This window comes from Corvus hawaiiensis, chromosome Z (assembly GCF_020740725.1).
Source record: "Corvus hawaiiensis isolate bCorHaw1 chromosome Z, bCorHaw1.pri.cur, whole genome shotgun sequence".
Classification (NCBI taxonomy): Eukaryota; Metazoa; Chordata; class Aves; order Passeriformes; family Corvidae; genus Corvus; species Corvus hawaiiensis.
In genome coordinates, this window is record NC_063255.1 from 46,846,159 (window position 1) to 46,865,053 (window position 18,895).

General features: G+C 37.1%; 1 protein-coding gene across 1 annotated transcript in view; it reads left to right on the forward strand.

The window, feature by feature from the left end:
- UGCG (UDP-glucose ceramide glucosyltransferase) overlaps positions 1–18,061 on the forward strand; it is a 38,002-nt gene extending 19,941 nt beyond the window's left edge. The window contains exons 2-9 of the mRNA XM_048291374.1: positions 6,469–6,610; positions 10,103–10,205; positions 11,103–11,204; positions 11,596–11,708; positions 13,602–13,780; positions 14,211–14,297; positions 14,723–14,912; positions 15,610–18,061. Coding sequence (XP_048147331.1) covers positions 6,469–6,610; positions 10,103–10,205; positions 11,103–11,204; positions 11,596–11,708; positions 13,602–13,780; positions 14,211–14,297; positions 14,723–14,912; positions 15,610–15,780 — 1,087 coding nt within the window. The 3' untranslated portion in view covers positions 15,781–18,061. The remainder of the gene's footprint in view (positions 1–6,468; positions 6,611–10,102; positions 10,206–11,102; positions 11,205–11,595; positions 11,709–13,601; positions 13,781–14,210; positions 14,298–14,722; positions 14,913–15,609) is intronic.
- The last annotated feature ends 834 nt before the right edge of the window (positions 18,062–18,895 follow it).

Consider the following 18,895-nt stretch of genomic DNA (forward strand, 5'->3'; position numbering starts at 1 on the left):
GCTCACTCAGCTTCCTGATACAATCAGTATCTTCCACACACTCCAGGAACCTCCTAGACTGCTTCTTCTCTGCTGTATTGTATTTCCAGCAGACATCTGTTAAATTGAAGTCCCCTGTGAGAAAAAGGGCTAATGATTATGAGACTTCTCCCAGCTGCTTGCAGAATACTTCATCTGTCTCTTTTTCCTGGTTGTGTGGTCTATAACTAACTCCCACCAGGGTTTCTGCCCTTTTGGCCTATTACCCTGATTCCTGCCCATAAACACTTAACCCTATCATCACCATCATTAAACTCTAGACAACCAAAATAGTCCCTAACATGCTGGCTACCCCACCATCTCTCTTTCCCTGCTTATCCCTTTTGAAGAGTTTATAGCCATCCATTGTAGCACTTGAGTTGTGCCAGTCATCCCACCCTGCTTCCATGGTGATAGCTAATCATAGTTTTCAAGCTACACAATGGCTCCCAGCTCCTGCTGCTTGTGGCCTATACTGCATACATTGTTGTAGATGCACTTCAGCTGGGCAATTAATCCTGCCACCTTTTTTTGGAGTGAGATTTTCCTATGTGACAGTTTTCAAACAGTTCTGTAGTTTCTAGGACATCAGTAACCCTTGTGTCTTTGCTGCAACATAGATCTCAATCCCCTGCCTCCACTGAGATGGCAGACTGAAGGACCTCACTAGCACACTGTTCCTTAAATACTGACAGGCTGTCCCCAAGCTAATTTCTAGCATGTCTGATTTTTATCCCTTCCCCTTTAAATCTAGTTCAAAGCTGTTACAATGGGCCCTGCTAACACATATGCAAAAATCCTTTCCCCCCTCTTTGAGACAGGTATACCCCATCAGTTGCCAGCAGGCCATGGTGTCAAGAAACCCAAAATTCTGCTGGTGACACCAGTTATGGAGCCAGGTATTATATTCTGCTTGGTCTTCTTTGTTACAGTGGGGATTCTGTAACACGCATATCAAACAACGACGCCCATGGAAAAGAAATATATATGGACAGATTCTTGATAGATGTTTCAGAGATGTTTATTTCCCCAGCCACATGGCCGGGGCTCTGCTGAGGAACTGCGGCAATCCCGGGACCCCAGGGTCCTTGCCCACGCAGGGGAACACAAACCAACCAATGGGGAACGAGGCTGAGCAGGGGCAGGGAAACCCCATATCCTCCCCCCAGGACCCCTCTCCCAGGACCACATGGCAGGGGGAGGGCCTCAACACTTCTTGGTGCTGTTTTTTCTCTCATCCTTCTTTGCAGCTGGAAGGATAGAGGAGAAACTATTTGTGTTCTGATCCCATAACCAGTTGTCTCAAGGATGTTATTGTGCACACATTATTTTATGTATAGAAGTGCTATCTCTGTATAAAAAGTATTCTTGGTTACTTAATTTTAAAATGATCAGATGGCTGTATAAAAAGTAACTGCTGTGAGATGCTGAAACATTTGTTAGTTATGTATGCCTTCTTATGTGGAACATTAAGGGTGGTAAGATTTTATATCTGCTAATATTAGTATTGGTGAAACAGTTATGCTGCTACCACTTTAATGAATTTAGGGGCTGTCTGTAATACTTTTTGAAATCCTCCAGTCTTTTTCAATTGTATTTAGTACACTGACCAGTGTGGTATACCAGTAGCAAATTTCATTTTTTTTCTTCTTGTGGATAAAAGTACCAAACTTTTGGGAGAGTTTTAACTATATACACACAGTTAAATATATAGTTATATAGATAGATATTTCATTATGTAAAGTAAAGAAGATATGAGGAGCTCATCCTTTTATTCTCCTTTTGGTAACAGAAAGGTTAATCTTGCATTTTCTTATACCTGTTCAGGATGAGACCTCATGTCCTGTATTCCATAGCAGACCCACACTCCACAAAGACCTGTGTGAGATGCTTCAGATCACTGAAAATTCAGAAGTAGAAGCGAAAACAAGTCCCTTTCAGAAGTAATGATCTGCTACCTTATCTTGATGGCCTGTGAAACCACAGTTTTCAAGGAGCCTCATCAGGGCTTTCTGCATCTTGTTTTGCTGTCTTGCAGCATTTAAGTATCTATTAAAAGTTGTCATCAAGATTTACTTAGCTCCCTCTAACAGGATAGTTCTTTAATTAAAAAGTAGCTGCTGTGGGAAGGTGGACATGAGAGAAAGGACTGTTGAGGTTTTTTCAGCTGCATTTCAAAGGTGTACCTCTGAGAGACCCAGCAGCCTGTCTACTGTAGCAAGGTTTTTGGTTTTGCTAGAAGAGAGATGGAGAGGGATTACAAGGTCATGTTGTGAGAAGAGAAGGGGGAGTGGCTTCAAACTGACAGAGTAGGTTAGATACTGGGAAGAAATTCTTGGCTGTGAAGGTGGTAAGGCACTGGAACAGGTTGCCCAGAGAAGCTGTGGATGTCCCATCCCTGGAAATGTTCAAGGCCAGGTTGAACAGGGTGGTGGGCCACCTAATCTAGTGGAAGATGCCACTGCCCATGACAGGACATTGGAACTAGATAGTCTAAGGTCCCTTCCAACCCAAATCACTCTGTGATAATACTCTTCTGCCCCGATGAGGTGGGGAGAGGAGGTGTTGTCTTGGCCTTTTTTTTGTTGTTGTTGTTGCATAATTTGGTACAGATTAGCAAGAATTCATCCAACAGTGAGAACTTGTTGGGATTTTCTTTGGAGACATTTTTTGTCCTCTGCTTAGAGGAAATCTAGGGTACAGGTGCTTCTGTGCGTTAATTATTATTGTGATAAGCAATAAAGTTAGAGAAAATTTTGTAGGTGCTCTTTTGATGATGCTGGATAGTGGAACTACAGCTCTTGACACCATTACCATATGGCTCTTTTTCTTTTTGCCTTTCCCCATCTATGTATACCAGTACCAGACTGTATAAAAAAAAAATTCAGTTGCACTACCTAGGGACTGCAGGCTGATTAATTTAATAAATGTGGGTGCTGAAGTCCTTGAATATAACCTGGCTACTTTTACACACGTTGTCTGAAAGTGCCAACAAACACTGCTCTGCCAGCATCTGTTTCAGAGTTCAAAGGTCATTAGTGGTTTTGACTGCTTTGGACTAATTTCAATGCAAAATAACATATATTATCCTATACATGATATGAACCTTGAGGAAGGATTACTTAGCTTTATAATTTTGAACTGTACATGTTATACATGCAGAGTAATGTAGAAATTAAGACCTTTGTGATCACAACATATGTCTGAGAGAACTGAACCAGTGTAAGCACAAGTTAGTGCCCAAAAATACCAGCTTCATCTTACCTCTGCTTTGGAAACTTTGGTACATATACTGTGGCAGATTCACGTAGAATGTACTTGCATCAGCAGTGTTAATGTTCCTTAAATTTAGTCTATTATTTTGACTTCCATGTTAAATGTTAGCCTGAATTTCAATACTGTGACTTTTTGAATGGTTGGCCTGTTTCTCTGGTAGGTTTTCAATTGTAACTTTAATTCTTTGTCAGAATATGCCACTTCACAAATAATCCTTGGTGTAAAATGATCTGGTTTACTGTTTATTTCCTGTTTGATATGTGGACTCTAACAGAGCACTGCAATTACTTCAGTGTCACAATACCTCAGTGCTTTCAGAAGGGCAGGGTGCCACTTTCATGCAGTGTTATGAATAGCACATGAACTGGAGTCTTACTTAAGAGAGAATTTTAGGGACAGTCTTGCCACTTGCTGTCAAAACTGTACGGTGCTTCATAGCTGAATAGATTGTGATAATGCTGCATGTCTTATTTGTGTGTTTTGCCAGGTTTCTCTCTCTTGCACAGTCTGTAGGCTTCTCTTTCTGTAATTCAATCACCCACATAATACTGTGGTGGCATGGTTTGTAATATTGATGCACTTTATTACAGTCCTGCCTCAGAGCTGTCTTCCCAGCTTATTACTCTGGCACTTCCTTCTAGTGTTTCCTGTTTATTATGGCTTTTATTGCTCTACAAAACTCTCTGCTACACTTCCTTTTTTTTCCTCCCTTGCATTATCTACTCTTTGACCCTCCTGGTCAAAGTTTCATTCTTGAGACTCTTCCTTTTTGTTGGCACTAAAGGCCTTATTTCCTGTTACATTTGTGAACATTGCTAAGAAAATTTCTGTCTGGGATAGCTGTCTGAATTACTGTTCTTTTTGCTTTGGTCTGACCATCTCTTGGCGGTTAAATGCTCAGCAAGTCTATTTCCATTTACCTCTGCAGAGCCCAGGCCTGGACTCAAAAACAGCACTAGGACACAATCTGCTTTGTTCTTTTGTCTTTTTGGTCAAACCATTGTTTATTCTCTGTAACATTATGGCCATGATATCTAGCTGCTAACCTGCCTAAAAGGAAAACATGCTGGCAGGGCCTGATTAGGTATCAAATGCCGCTGTCCCACTTCAGGGAAAAAAATTCTAGAGATTTCCTGGAATCTCTTCTCTTACTGAAGCTCCTTCATAGTTCAGTAATTTTACTTGGTGAAAGTTTAAGCTGAAAATTGACATCATTAGGTACACATTGCAAGAAAATAGTCTTTCAGTGTGACTATTATTCATGGTAGAGAACTGCAGTATGTGGTATATACATGAATTTGCAAATTTTAAGTTTCTGCAGATACTTGTCCTTTAGTTACTTGTCCATATGTATTTACTTGATGCAAATTATATTGTATACTGGCCCATTGTTATGAACCGGTTTAACACAGAAGACCGAAGGAAACTATGTCTCTGCGAAAAAAACTGATTGGACCCAGAAAGGTTTGAAATATACCCAAAAAACCGTGATAAAAACCAAACTAGGTTAGATGTTGGTGCCAAAAAATTGATATATTTTATTTAATAAAAGAGGCAAAGAGAAAGAAACAGAAAATAAATAAATAGAAAATGAAGGGGGGAGGGGGAAACAGGGAGAGGTGACATGGGTCAGGTGGAAGCATATCACCCTTCTGGGGGTCCCAATGACATCTCATTGCTCCCCTCTGTCTGGTCTGCTGGTGGTGAGGATCCCCCACTGCTGCTGCCACGCTGAAAAGTGTAGAATCCAGTGGATTAATACACATTTGGGCCAGGTGGAAATGGCCAGGTGCCTCCCTCGCAGGGGGATAGTTTGACACTGTCCCTTGCAACACTGAGGGTCTGTTGCATCATCTCTGGGGCTCTGGTGCAGGGTCTGGGGACCCCTGGGGGGGGGGGGCCCTTTGATGGGTCTTGACACCCCCTTCTGCTGTGGATAAGCTTTTCCCGGGGTGAAGGGGCCCCTCAGCTGGGCTCTGCACAGTGGAGGATGGGCGGTCACTGCGCCTCTCTCCAGAGGCTTTTCCAACACACGCCCAAAGCCTGTCTTCCCCCTACTTCGGTGCGAGGGTCTGTTCGAGCCTGGCAGCTGATAGCCCTGGGGCTGTGGTCTCCACTCCAAAGGTGTTAAGCTTGATCCCTTTGAATGCATTCTTCTCTCCCCAGACCTGAGTTTACTCTATCTTACCTCCATCAGTGAGCAGTTCAGAGCCCCAGTCAGAAGGCCTGTTCAGGGTGTGGTGTCTTCTCTACAGCTTTTTTCATATAGTTTTGCTATAAAAAGCAACAGTCCTTCATGAAGAGGTTTAAGCCATAGATTATAACATTCAGTCTCTGACTCCCATTAAGCTTTTGTAATTGAATTTTGTATTCATTTACACAGGAGTGTACGATTAAGCATTGATTTTAGTGAGTTGTGACATTATTGCCAACACATTCTGTATATTTGGTGTGGCAGTTAGAGACATGGTTTAGTTGTGGGCTTGGTATTGCTGTGTTAATAGTGTGACTTGATGATCTTAAAAGTCTTTTTCAAAACCTAAACAATTCTGATGCATTGCTGAAATACCAGTAACTGTCTGGTATTGTGTGTAAAAGTTTATCTATGGTTCTGACCTAGCCTGCTGTCAGGATTTTTATACTACTGTTAATTGATTCTTAATCTTTTCTTGGAGTTATCAGTGGGATAAACTGTTTCCCCTGTGCTTTCAGTTTGCTCTAAATGGTGAAGAACTTGAAGCAGGAAAAAGCACCTGAGCCTTTTGCTTTTTTGCCTTGTTTACAGTAAATTGTTTTCTATGATGATTTTGTTATAATGCTATGAGTTTTAATGCTGTGGAGGAAGAAAAACCTTGTCTCTACTGCAGTTTGAAAAAAGGTTATATTCCTGTTGCTCAAAATGCATTAATCTTGAAATATCTAATGAGTTAAATAAAGCTGAATGTAACCTACATGTCACGCTAAGGTTTTTTTTAGGTATTGCCGTTGACATCAGCTGTTGACATCAACTTTGCCATCAACTACTGGATAGAAATATAGCTGTTTTTCAACAACTAGAATTATTTCTTTTTCCAGCAAATTTAACTCCCAAGCTTTCTTAGTTCTGACTGTATTTTGAATGGCTTTCTTTAGCATATTTTCTTAAGTGGAGTTCTACGCTATTTTTCATTACAGACGCCTCCACCTCAATAAGAAAGCCACGGACAAACAGCCATATAGCAAGCTTCCTGGTGTTTCACTTCTAAAGCCGTTAAAAGGCGTGGATCCTAACCTGATCAACAATCTAGAAACCTTCTTTGAGCTGGATTATCCAAAAGTATGTATATTATTTAGTGTCTTTTTTCCCTCCTATGCCTCAAAAAGTCATATGAGAAGCTTGGATGGGAACTATGCTGCTTGATTGTGTCGGATTGTTCTTCCTTCTGCAGAAAATGTATAATCACATATTTTACATGTTGCAAACAAAACTTACTCCTTTTTGGAAAGCTGTCTGTTGAGGAACACATCCAAGGCTTAGGGATGAAATATACTCTACACTCCACTAATATTTGCTTAATCATTATTCCTGTGTTGTGGTGTTTATAGATTAAAATGTTTCATACTGCTGTAAAAGATCACTTGAGAGGCAAGAAATCCTCCTCAGTTGGCTACTTCTCTGTAAGAGATCCTCCAAAAGAGAGCACTTAAGTGACAGCCTGAAACTTTTTGATGGTTCTTACTGATGGCTCATCCAATGATGAGTTGCTCAATGATGAAGTAGTGTACCTCACCGGTTGTTGGTAGATAGGGTAGTCTCTAAGCCATGGTTGGTGTTGGGAAGCAAATAGTTAAAAAAAGCTCACATTTGCTGTTAAACGCTGTTTGAATTTGTAATATAAGTGATAAACAGTATAATTGGTACATGTGTCAGATGTTCTTCTTGCTCCAAAGAGCTTAAAAGAAGTCTGCAAATGTTCGCTATATCATTCAGTATTTGAAGTATCCTCCTGTGGATGGGAAAAGGAATACATTTTTTACTGTATTTGTATCTGCTGAATTCTGAAACTTGAAATTTAGCTTTAATAAAAAAACTCTTTTCTCAATTCTTCTCAAAACTGCATTTGACACTACTGTTTCAATTGTAAAAGGTCAAAGGTTTGTGTAAGCTGTACACCTAAGTGGATCGGGTAAAACAAATAAAAATCCCTAGCATTTGGAACTAATTAGAAGTTGAAAATTTTTTCTGTAGTGAAGCTTTGGGCCTTTTGAAAAGCTTCAGACATGAACATATGAGTCCTTTCAACTCAACAGAGTGCAATAAAGTGTGGCCAAGCACATTTTAAAGCATACTTTAGGCGTGCTGTGTATGCCAATATTGCAAACAGTGCAAAGGATCTTCAGCAATATCTTAAGGTGTTATATGACCTATAATGAACACTAAAACATTATGCAGCTGAAACATTTGAGTACAAATAAAACTTGTTTAATAATTCAAAAAAACAGTTGTGCTGGATCTAGCTTTACAAGAGGTAGTCTTGATCCTTGGTTGTGAAAACACATGGGTAATAATCTTAAAATGTTGCTACTCCACACAAATCTGAGTTTCAGATAGTAGTAGATAATCATACTTTTCCTAAGGAGAGTAAAAATGCATATCTGAATGCTTCAGTTTACAGCAGCACAGATTAGACAGTACAAGCAGGGTCCTCAAACTGTCTGAAAAAACTTTTTTATAGTTATTGTATAGAACTACCTTAAAAGATTGACCACAAAAATTAGAACAACAGTATTGCCTGGTATTCAAAGTTCAGCTGTGCAGTGAAAAATTATTCTGAAAGTTTAATCTGAAACCTTTCCCACTGAAGCTGAATTCAACCTACAGTGCTAACGATTCTCTTCTGTGATCCTCCATGCATGAAATAGTCTTCTCTTGAATAGAATCCAGTTATGCTGTCTCAAAACTGCAGGACTTACACATAATATTTTTATCAGTGAACAGTTCTCACCTACTGTGCATATTGTAATTTTGCAAAAGTTTTTCTGTTTGTGTTAAATCCAAATGAACCTGATGGTAATGTTTGTGTAGATAAGCGTGTTTGTTCTGCTTTCATCATACATTTTCTAGTTTTTTACTTTGCTACTGCATACAAAGACCGTTTATTTTGAATTTTTCTCTTTTCAAATATTGGAGTCTGAAATATCTGTTTTACTTCTTGTTGAATTTCTTGGAGAATATGGATAAAGACATGTCATTGCTACTGTGGATTGAAGAGTCATTATATAATGACTAGGAAAATTAATTTTATTTTAAAAATTTCATTTAATGTTCAGTAAAAACCTAATTTCTTCAGTTGTTTGTTTCTATGGTGTTCATGCTGTCAAGATTCTGTTGTGATGAGAGGACCTGCCTGCTTAATGAGACAACTCTTTCATCTTTTTAAATCCATTTTCCATGATATAAGATGGTAGAAATCAAACACTGCTTGCTCCTTAGCCAAATTGACTTTGAGTCTGCATTCTGAGAGGTAGAGGTATTTGCCGATAGTTTGTAGTGCTAGAACAAATCTTAATTCCCATTTAACACTTAATGATTTTAAATTTCCACAATATTCTGAATGCAGTTGGAGTAGTTCAGGCTTTTGTGTATGACAATGCCTTTTTTTATTGGAAGTATGTATATATTTAATTTAGTATCTAATGTTGTATGTATACCCCTTACTGAACAAGAACATCAGAATTTGTCATCATAGAGCCAATAAGCAGCTTTCAAAATTCAGATTATTTTCACTAAACTATGTAAGCAAAAACTAAGTTTGGTGAGGTGATAAAATAGTATAAGGGAGAATAACAACTGTTTTGATTGCTAGTTGGGACTCTTATTTACAGCAGCTACTGTAAATGTGGTCCAAGAAAATTGCTTCTTTTGATTGAATTTTTCAGTCTTGGACTGTAAAAATGGCTTCTGGGTATCTTGATCAGAAATTTGCATTTTCTGTATTTTAGTCTTTGTATTGGAGCTCTAATACCTCTAATTTTAACAGGGTAAAAAGAAGGTTATATCAAGTAAGAAGTATTTAAGGGATTTGCTGTTACTGCAAAAGCAGAAATACCTTTATCAAAGCTTTCAAAGCTGCCTCAATGTTTAGTGATTTTTAAAATGCTATTTCTTCACCCACTATCACTAGCTTGTGTAAGCATGTAGCAGCTACAGTTTTCCCATACTACTTGTTGTTTTTTCAACTATTACTCAATTAATGCGGAAAATACAGATATGTTACATATGCATATTCCTGAGCTTTGTTGTACGATTAGGTGTACATATGTATGTACATTGGTCTCTGTGGGTTGTCTTCCAACTCTATTCTGCATATGTATCTACAAAGCAAAGGAATGGAAGATGTAGTTCAGAGGTATGCAGTCATAATGTATCATTCTTTAATGTTTCAGGTGCTGTCATTTCATGGAATATAATACTGGATTTAAGATTCATATGTGAACAAAAATGAAAGTGGAAAAAAATTTTACCTTGTACACCAGAACATCTTATTTTATGATTAATAGAAACCCTTCAATAACAGCAGAAGTAATGTTCGTCAGTACAAGAATTTACTGAGATACAGCCTTAGTACTTTCTTTGCAAGTACTTGGCTGTGCATTAAAATACTAGACTCATTTAGCTGTAAAACAACTCCTTTGTTTTTAATACTATAACAGCACTCTTTATTTTTTTAGCTTACTATGCTATTAAGCTTTATTTCGTAGACTTTGTGGATATTAGCCATATGTATGTAAATATATATGTGAGTGTATACATTTTTGTTTTTACTAGTATGAAGTACTGCTCTGTGTACAAGATCATGATGATCCAGCTATTGATGTGTGCAAAAAGCTCCTTGGCAAATACCCAAATGTTGATGCTAGACTGTTTATAGGTAAGCAGTGCAACTTGAAGGTGGGACTCTTACTTGTAAAATGATAGGTCTTCAACTCCATATAGAATACTCTATATGGAGTTGAAGACTCCATATGTATGTGGACTGGAAGAAATAAATAGTTGTCTTGTTCAGCCTATGTTGCTTCTGTAGCTTAATCTCCAGTTTGCACTAAAAAGTGAGTTTGTAGTAAGTCTGTGCCATCAGTTCAAGAAAACTTTAGGAAGAACAATTTGGGTAACCCCCTGCAATTTTTCCTCCTAATTTTAAAACAACGGTTTATATCCTGTCTTTGCACTGAACTAAGTGTGCAGGAAGTGACTCAGAGTGGTGGCTGTATTTGAGCTTGAGGTCCTGCAACAATCCTTTTTCATCTGCTTAGACTGTAGGGCTCTTTCTTCACTTTATATTTGAATTAGTGGAGGAGAGGGATATTAGAACAAGGTAGTAAAATGTAGTTGGTTTTTTTTTTCTCTGATATGAAATAAACTTGACCATGTCTGTAAGCTAGATGTAAAAGAGTGTGTCTCACTTTATTCTGCTCCTTTTTTATTTTTCTGCTGAAATTACTGTAGAATATAATCTTCATAATCATAGTCTTAAGAGATAAAGAATGTTTCCCTTACAAAAATGTAGTAATAAGCTTCTTTAGTTAATCTTGTTACCCTGCCATTTTAAGGAAGCATTTGAATATTTTTTCCTTTTCTTTTTCTAATTATAAAATATAGGATTGAAGGTATACTTAAAACATAAATCTCTTGCATAAAAGTGGACTTTAAGAATTGGTGGGTAAACATTCACTGTTCTTCAGTTCATGTATTTAAATATGTTGGTTATTGAATCTGAATTCCAAAAAAACCCCATACATTATTTCTGAATGATGTTTGTATTTTTTAGGTGGCAAGAAAGTTGGCATCAACCCCAAGATTAATAACTTAATGCCTGGCTATGAAGTTGCCAAATATGATCTCATATGGATTTGTGATAGTGGAATCAGAGGTAGGTGTGTATGTGCTGACTGTGAAACTGTCCTCACCGTAAGTAAGCAGGTTTTGGAGACTGTTTTAACTGAGAATACAAGCAGAAGTTAAAGTTAAAAGTCTGAAAAAAATGTTTTTGTGGAATAAAAGTTTAACCTCTAATTAAAGGAGAAAATACCTTTAAAAATACTCAAAATAAGTATTTGAACCGTTTCCATTTTATTCGTTGTTGGTCATAATAATTGTTAATCACTAATACTATTTTTCTGAAACTGTTCTTATAAGATACTATGCATCAAAGCATATGTACTCTTGATACTGGTAATACAGTGAGAATTAGTGTCTCTCTGCAGCAGTCTTCTAATGACAGAATTGTTCCATGAAGTGTTGTTTTTTCGTTTGTCACTTAGTAACGCCAGACACACTGACAGATATGGCCAATCAAATGACTGAAAAAGTGGGCTTGGTCCATGGGCTTCCCTATGTTGCAGACAGGCAGGGTTTTGCTGCTACTCTTGAACAGGTGAGTGCAGTGTTGTGGGGGTATTTTGTTTTATTCTGTTTTTGCTTGCAAAACCTTGCTGAGTGAAAGCCATATTGTGCTTCTTGCACTTCTTGACTGAGGAAATGTTTATTCTCAGCTGCAGTTGCACTTCAAACTAAGGGTAAGTAGGATAACTTCTAAATGCTTCAGAGTTCCTCTGGGATGGTCTCTATTGATTCAATATTTAAGTTTACAATATAAACAATAAAGATTACAGGATACACATTTTGGATTTTATGTTTAAAATTAGTAAAAAACTGAGTAACTTAACTGAAGAATGCTTTCTAGTGCTTAGTCAGAAAGGACTAATTAATTCTATTTTGCTGTCTGAAGAGGCACACAAAAATGGCCATGACAAGTCAAAGCTAAGTCCAGCTCACACAGTATCTTATTTCCAGCAGTATTTACAAGCAGAGCCTTTGAGGAAAGTAGAACAAAAGCAAGGCTTATATCCTGTTTTCCTGTAATACTGCCCAAATGTTCTGCAATTTTCAGCTGAGAGACTTCTAAGCAGAAAGCAGACTTGTATATTTACTAATCTTTAATAGTATTTTAGTAAGAACAGATTTCTTACATGAACTTTTCCATTCATTTTTGAGTTTGTATAGATTTTTAACATCTATAACTTTCTTTACCAGGAAGTTCCATCTGTTGCAGGATCCAAATCTGGTTTATTCTGACCCTTGTTCTTCTGTAGTGCTATTTCATGTCTCATAATAATTTTAGTGAAAGAGAAAGTGAAAAGTTGATTCCTATCCACCATCTTCATACCACTTACTCTGTCCTATTCTCCCCCCTCCTCTTTCTTAGTAAGCTCTCTTTGGTAGGATGAAGAGGTTGAGTTTGCTTTTTTGTTCCTTGTGTCTCAAGGCATGTAGCTTAATCAATTTTTATTTGGAGCTGGCATGTGTAAGGCATTTTGGCCCCAAGGCTAACTGATAGGGATGAAAGACAGAAATGTGAGAGATGAAAATGTGGTAAATTCAGTACTCCATCATTGCTCTGAGTGAGGGATGCTTTTGTGATGATTTTTTTTTTTCTTTCTTTTTTTTTCTTTTTGTATGATACAAAGTCTGAATTTCCTTTTACAAGAGAAAAGCAGAGAGCTATAGCACAAATTTCCTAGTACTGCTACTTGTTAAAGCAAAAATTACAACTCCTGCTTCTATATTCCTGGAAGAGCTTTTTGCCTGCTGATCCAGTATACTGCAAGATGAGCATGCCTTTTCTTGAACGGGTTATGGTACCAGTGTGAAGGCAGTCTACACTAAATAATAGCGAGAGGCACTAGCACTGGTTCCCTCTGTTGTTTTGTAGGTCATTCCTAGTTCTAAGTTGCTGAATCTTGTAAAAAAGTTTGCTCGCAGTCTGAATTTTTTCTTCACTGTCTTTGTTTGCGAATGTAAGTAAACAAATTTCCCATGCTTCTGTAGAGCCATATAGTAAGTTTCTAAGAACATGTATGCATGAATGCAGTTAATTTGCACAAGAGAAAAGAGAGAACATGTCTGTTAGTTATCACCACGTAATATATTAATCCTAGTGATTAGTCTGTTACTTAATAGACTTTTAGTACATATATTCCCTGAGAAAAACCTCAGTAAATTAGAAATGAAATACAAAATGAAGTGCAGTAGTTCAGTATGTGGATTTAAAACCTGCTTATAGATTTGCAAAAACACAACCAATATCACCAATAGATTTCTCAGATTGGGTGATACACTAGATTTCTTAGAATGGTACTAAAGGTCTTTCCAAATACACCATGATAATTAGCCACATCTAGTGTTTTTTACCTTGCATATGTTTTCAGAGGAAAACCAGTCAGTGTAGTACTTACAGAGCTTTAAATGCCTTTTCTTCTTTTCGCAGGTCTATTTTGGAACTTCACATCCAAGGTCATATATTTCAGCCAACTTAACTGGCTTTAAGTGCGTAACAGGAATGTCATGCTTGATGAGGAAGGACGTCTTGGACCAAGCTGGAGGACTGATAGCTTTTGCACAGTATATTGCTGAAGATTACTTTATGGCCAAAGCTATAGCTGACCGGTAAGATGACTCTGAAGTAAGCTTATTTCCTTAAGTGTAGTTTAAATCTTTCTTTTTGTTTGCTTTTTGGATTTTTCAAAACACGTGGCACATACTGTAAGTATACATGTTTGTGTCAGCTTCACATATATGTAGCAAACATGTTAATGCCATGTGCTTTGTCCTATCAGTATAGTTCTTCAGAAATAATTAAGCCATGTCATTGTCAATTCCGTTAGAGAAAAGTTTCAGAACTTGGTTTAAGTATTTGGTTTTTTCCAAAGAAGAGTCTTGATAAAATACTTTTCTTTTTTTTGCCTATACCCATTGTAATATGGCACATGTGCCAAAGAAACTTCTCAAGCCTAATAAAATTCTGGTGTGCTTGTTATCTAGTTGGTTTTTGCATCTGTTATTTCCACATTTTTATAGTAACAAATTCCTTTTTCAGGGGCTGGAAATTTGCGATGGCCACACAAGTTGCAATGCAAAACTCTGGTTCATATTCTATTTCTCAGTTTCAGTCCAGAATGATCAGGTAAGATTTTGATCTTTACTTCCTCTCCCACCCATCCCTGCCCCCTTCTTCTGATGGGGACGACCTGATAATGAAAGGCAATACATTTTCTGAGCTAAGTTGATCTAATGCCCAGTGTGCTAAAGTTCAGTGCACAGCTTGATGCATGCTTCTTTGTTAGTGCTGGGAGAGAGGTGTTGATTTTCCGCAGAAGAATGACTGATACAGGTATTAAAAAAAAAATTTAAAACACCTCATCCTCAGTACTTTTTAAATGCTATCCATAGCATCTTTGAAAGGGAGGGTTTTTTCAGTATTATATTTGGAGGTGTGAATTAAATGAGATTAACATTTTAGAAAATACCCTGATGGCTCATTTGGTGAGGTGGGGGAGGAGGATGTAATGAATAATGCAAAGTCAAAACTGATTTGTTTGTCTTTTCTAGGTGGGCCAAACTACGAATTAATATGTTGCCTGCCACAATAATTTGTGAGCCAATCTCAGAGTGCTTTGTTGCCAGTCTAGTTATTGGATGGGCAGCTCATCATGTGTTTAGATGGGATATAATGGTATTTTTCATGTGTCACTGCTTGGCATGGTTTATATTTGACTACATTCAGCTAAAAGGTGTTCAGGTATGTAATTTTGTTTTCCAGGAGGTTACTAAAGTTTTTTGTCATCGACTTCAGCAAAAAGCTAAGCGTAATTACAACCATATAATAATTCTCTTCACATGAAGGAAATAATCCTGTTACTTCTCAGTCTTCCAACTTCAGTTATAGTAGCATGAAAAGGAGTAAGTGGTAATTTTGTATCCTACATGCACTTGCCTCCGACTAGGCTCTGGAAGTTTAGCTCTCCCCTTAATTAATAATTATGTTTCAAATCTGCTCTACCTGGGCATATGCAGAAATGTTAAGCTCTTTTGACAGTAGAAGAACAGAAGCTTTGTGGGATTTTATTTTAGTTGTCTCTTTGTCTTATATTTATTGAGGTGTATGTGTACTCATATGTACATTATTCACTTAATTTTGTTAATAATGGACAAGGAGAACAGCTGTAACCTACTTCCAAGGCCTCAAAAAACTTTTGATATAGAAAACTGTCACAAATGAGAGCAGCATTTGTTCTCCTGATGCTGTAGAAAATATTAAATATGGGTAATTGTATCTTGAACAAGAAAATACTCTTGGCTTTTGATGAAGGATGCTATTGATATGTAAACCTACATAGTAAGCTTTATAAGATTTAGTTGCAAAAAAGATTTTAATTTACTTTAAAATTTCTTGAATTATCAGTATGATTAAATACCTTGCTTTTTATTATTTCTAGGGTGGTGCTCTGTGTTTTTCAAAACTTGATTATGCAGTAGCTTGGTTCATCAGAGAATCCATGACAATTTATATTTTCCTATCTGCTTTGTGGGACCCCACTATTAGCTGGAGGACAGGACGGTACCGATTACGTTGTGGAGGCACTGCAGAAGAAATTATTGATGTATAGCCACACATTTGTAACTGTGAATGTCAAAAAGAGAAGGGGGAAAGAAAAGTACTAGAAGTTGTTTATATACTTTCAAGAAAATCTACCTTCATTAGTTTTATTAATTGTATGTTTGGTATCTGTTCTTTAATTTATTTTTGCATGGCACTTGCATCTGTGAAAATACATCTTGTAGTCTTGGCCAAATGGTACCTTCCTCCTATATACAAATAAAAATAGGGAGAATTGGTCCTGACATCTACTTTCTATTTAAATGCTCTGCAGTAGACTTTTTTTTTAAAACAAATATCCTCCGGGATATGAACAGCTTCTTACTCCTTGATGTGCAAGGCTAGCGAATCTAGCGTTCACATAACTATTTTCCAGCTGGATTGCACAAGGCTGCACCTATTAAAATCACAGAGGTACAGCTGATTTTTGTTTTATCCCACTAAATAGAGCTAGTAATGGGACCTTGGGAAAGAAGCTCTGAAATGTTTTATGCCTACCTCTTGTAGTTGCTGCAGAACAATATGAATAGAAAGTAAACAGCTTTGCAAAAACAAACTAAAGTAAACCTGGAGTCTTGTGTTCATGTGTATATAGGGAATATTTTAATCATTGCAGTAACCAAAAGTGGACTGAGTTTGATAGGAATGAGTTGGAAGGATTTACTGGTCAGGCATGTATTGTGGGCATCTTTTGGCCAAGTCTGATCTGGTTCTGTCTTGAACCTTGTTAAGCACTGTGCTGTAACTAGCCAAGGTGATCCCCTCAGTACTTCCATCCTTTTTTAAGGGGCATTTGTTTTTCTGTGTGAGTGAATGCTTTCACGCTGGGGGGTGGGGGGTGTTGTGTGTGTGGGGGACATAGTAGGGGGTAGAAGGGAGCAGAAATACATTTCAGAAACATTTCACACATGAGCTATTTTCTTACACAGTGTCTTAAGAATGTAATTTCATGATGCAGGTATTTAATATCTTTTTAAAGTGAACATACATACCTATACTAGTCATAATTAAGTATTCAATTGCAGTAGATATTGTGAATATATTAAAGGGCCGGGTGAATTTGCTGTTACTGATTAAAACTGTAGTCTTAATTTAGATATCAAACTAAGTTTACTCTTGGCTGTTTGCCTGTTAGTCTAGCCTTTAAATTGGACTTCTGTATTCCAGTGGTATGACTAAAAGGACTAGATTATAATGCATGCCATGGTTTTCCCCCCTCTGTTCCCTGTAGCTCGGTTTTCAACCTCATTGTGAAACTTCCTAATTTGTGGTGAACTGGACTTGTTTTCTTTGAACACTCTTTAATTAAAAAAAAAAACCACAGCAAAGATAGAGAAGACTGTTGCATAAGCCTTTTGTTTTCATAATTGTATTTATGCTGCTTTACTTCTCTTCATATGGAATAGCAAATTGTCACCATGAACGTGAGCTGCTAATTACAAGGTTATGTCAACGAAGCAGCTTTAAAAGTTGGATGATGATGTGTAGCATATTAGCAATAATGACATGTATTTATAAAAATGGACTTTTTACCTTACTGAGCCAATCCCTTACCCATCATATGCTACACAAGTGTAGTGTGTATGTATTTGTTGTAAAACATACTCTGGGCCAAGATGCTTCATCCACCTTAATATCTCTTTTGCCTTATGGTAACATGAAACTTTTTTAATGGGCATTTCTGTATGAACAAAGGCTTGTGATACATGCTTCATTCTTTTCATGTGAATCAGGAAGAAACACTTTTCCTGAGGAAAGTTTTACACTGAAACATAGTCTAGTTGTGACCCACAAAAGCATCTTTTTTTAGTATTATTTTTGACATAGTTGACTTTTACTGACAATGTTTGTATCTTCATTTGTTTCATGAAGTTTGATGCCGTTCATTGCACTGCTGAAGTGGAGCTTAGCTTGCTACTTAGCTTTATGCTGATTTCTATGCAGGCAATGGAACAGAACCAAAAAAAAAAAAAAGGCTGAACAGACTTCCGTTTAAAAAACTAGGTGGGGATAATTGTTTAACAGGTGCTTTGGTATTAGTAGAGCCATTTTTTGGCTGTGAAAAATAAAGCTTCACTTAAGCAAATGGTTTCATTTGGATATTGTTTGGTTGATGATAAAATGGAAACCAACAGTGTCAAATGTCATAGACAATGCTGCAACAGAACTTTTAAAAGTTATAAACAGCTAATGTAAAGTTATGTTGATCTACAGCTGTGTATAATATACCATGTTTATTTAAAATAATTGTCTTGTTTATTCCTTTATTTAAAAATAAATTTTGAATACAATCTGTTTGGAGTACTTTATTCCTTTCTTCAATGATGCTGTAATGTGACAGCTTTAAGTGTTTATGGCAGTTTTGTTAGATTATATTTCTAATTAGTCTTCACAGCAGTAAAGGGATGTGCCTTTCTTTTGAGTTTTTTACAACTGCACCATCTCTTTTGGATTTTATATTTGACTGAAATTAACTCACATGTGCTAAATTGATTTTTAGTTATCCTTAATTTTTTAGAACAACTTCAGTGTACAAAAATTTTACAAGTGAGCAGCGTAGTTCCCTATTTATTGTAACTAGGCTAGATTCTGATTTTAGAGATTATATCTTTGCCACAAAACATGTTGACATCGAGGTGTCGTATTGATCCTTTGCTTTCAGGTACACTGACTAGAAAGCATTCTGAACTTGCTCTGCCATCTAACTTGGCTTTTTTTGTCTCTTCCCTACCATTTTTGAAGATCATGTGAAGCTTAGTAAGAGACTGTGCTTATGAAAGAATTGTTGTAGTCCTGAATGCATGGCTTAAACAAACACCGCTGGAATCACTTGAAAACCATTTATAGAAACTTAAATGGTCCTGGGTGTATTTTGTGCTTGGTACATTTGCAGCCACACAGTGCAATACTTAAATCCTCTTTCTTCAGTGCTTTTATTACTTTCCTGCCTACTGTTAAATAATGTTGTCATTTTATTCTGTACTTGCAGGTGAAGTCTCTCACTTGAATTCCTTTTGCTGCTCTCCTGTTTCCTGCTGGGTGCTGACTACCTGTGTTTCCTCTCAAGTCTGTTCTGACAGCTAGAAAAGCTTGTCTCTAACCACCTGTTTTCACAAATCACTTCT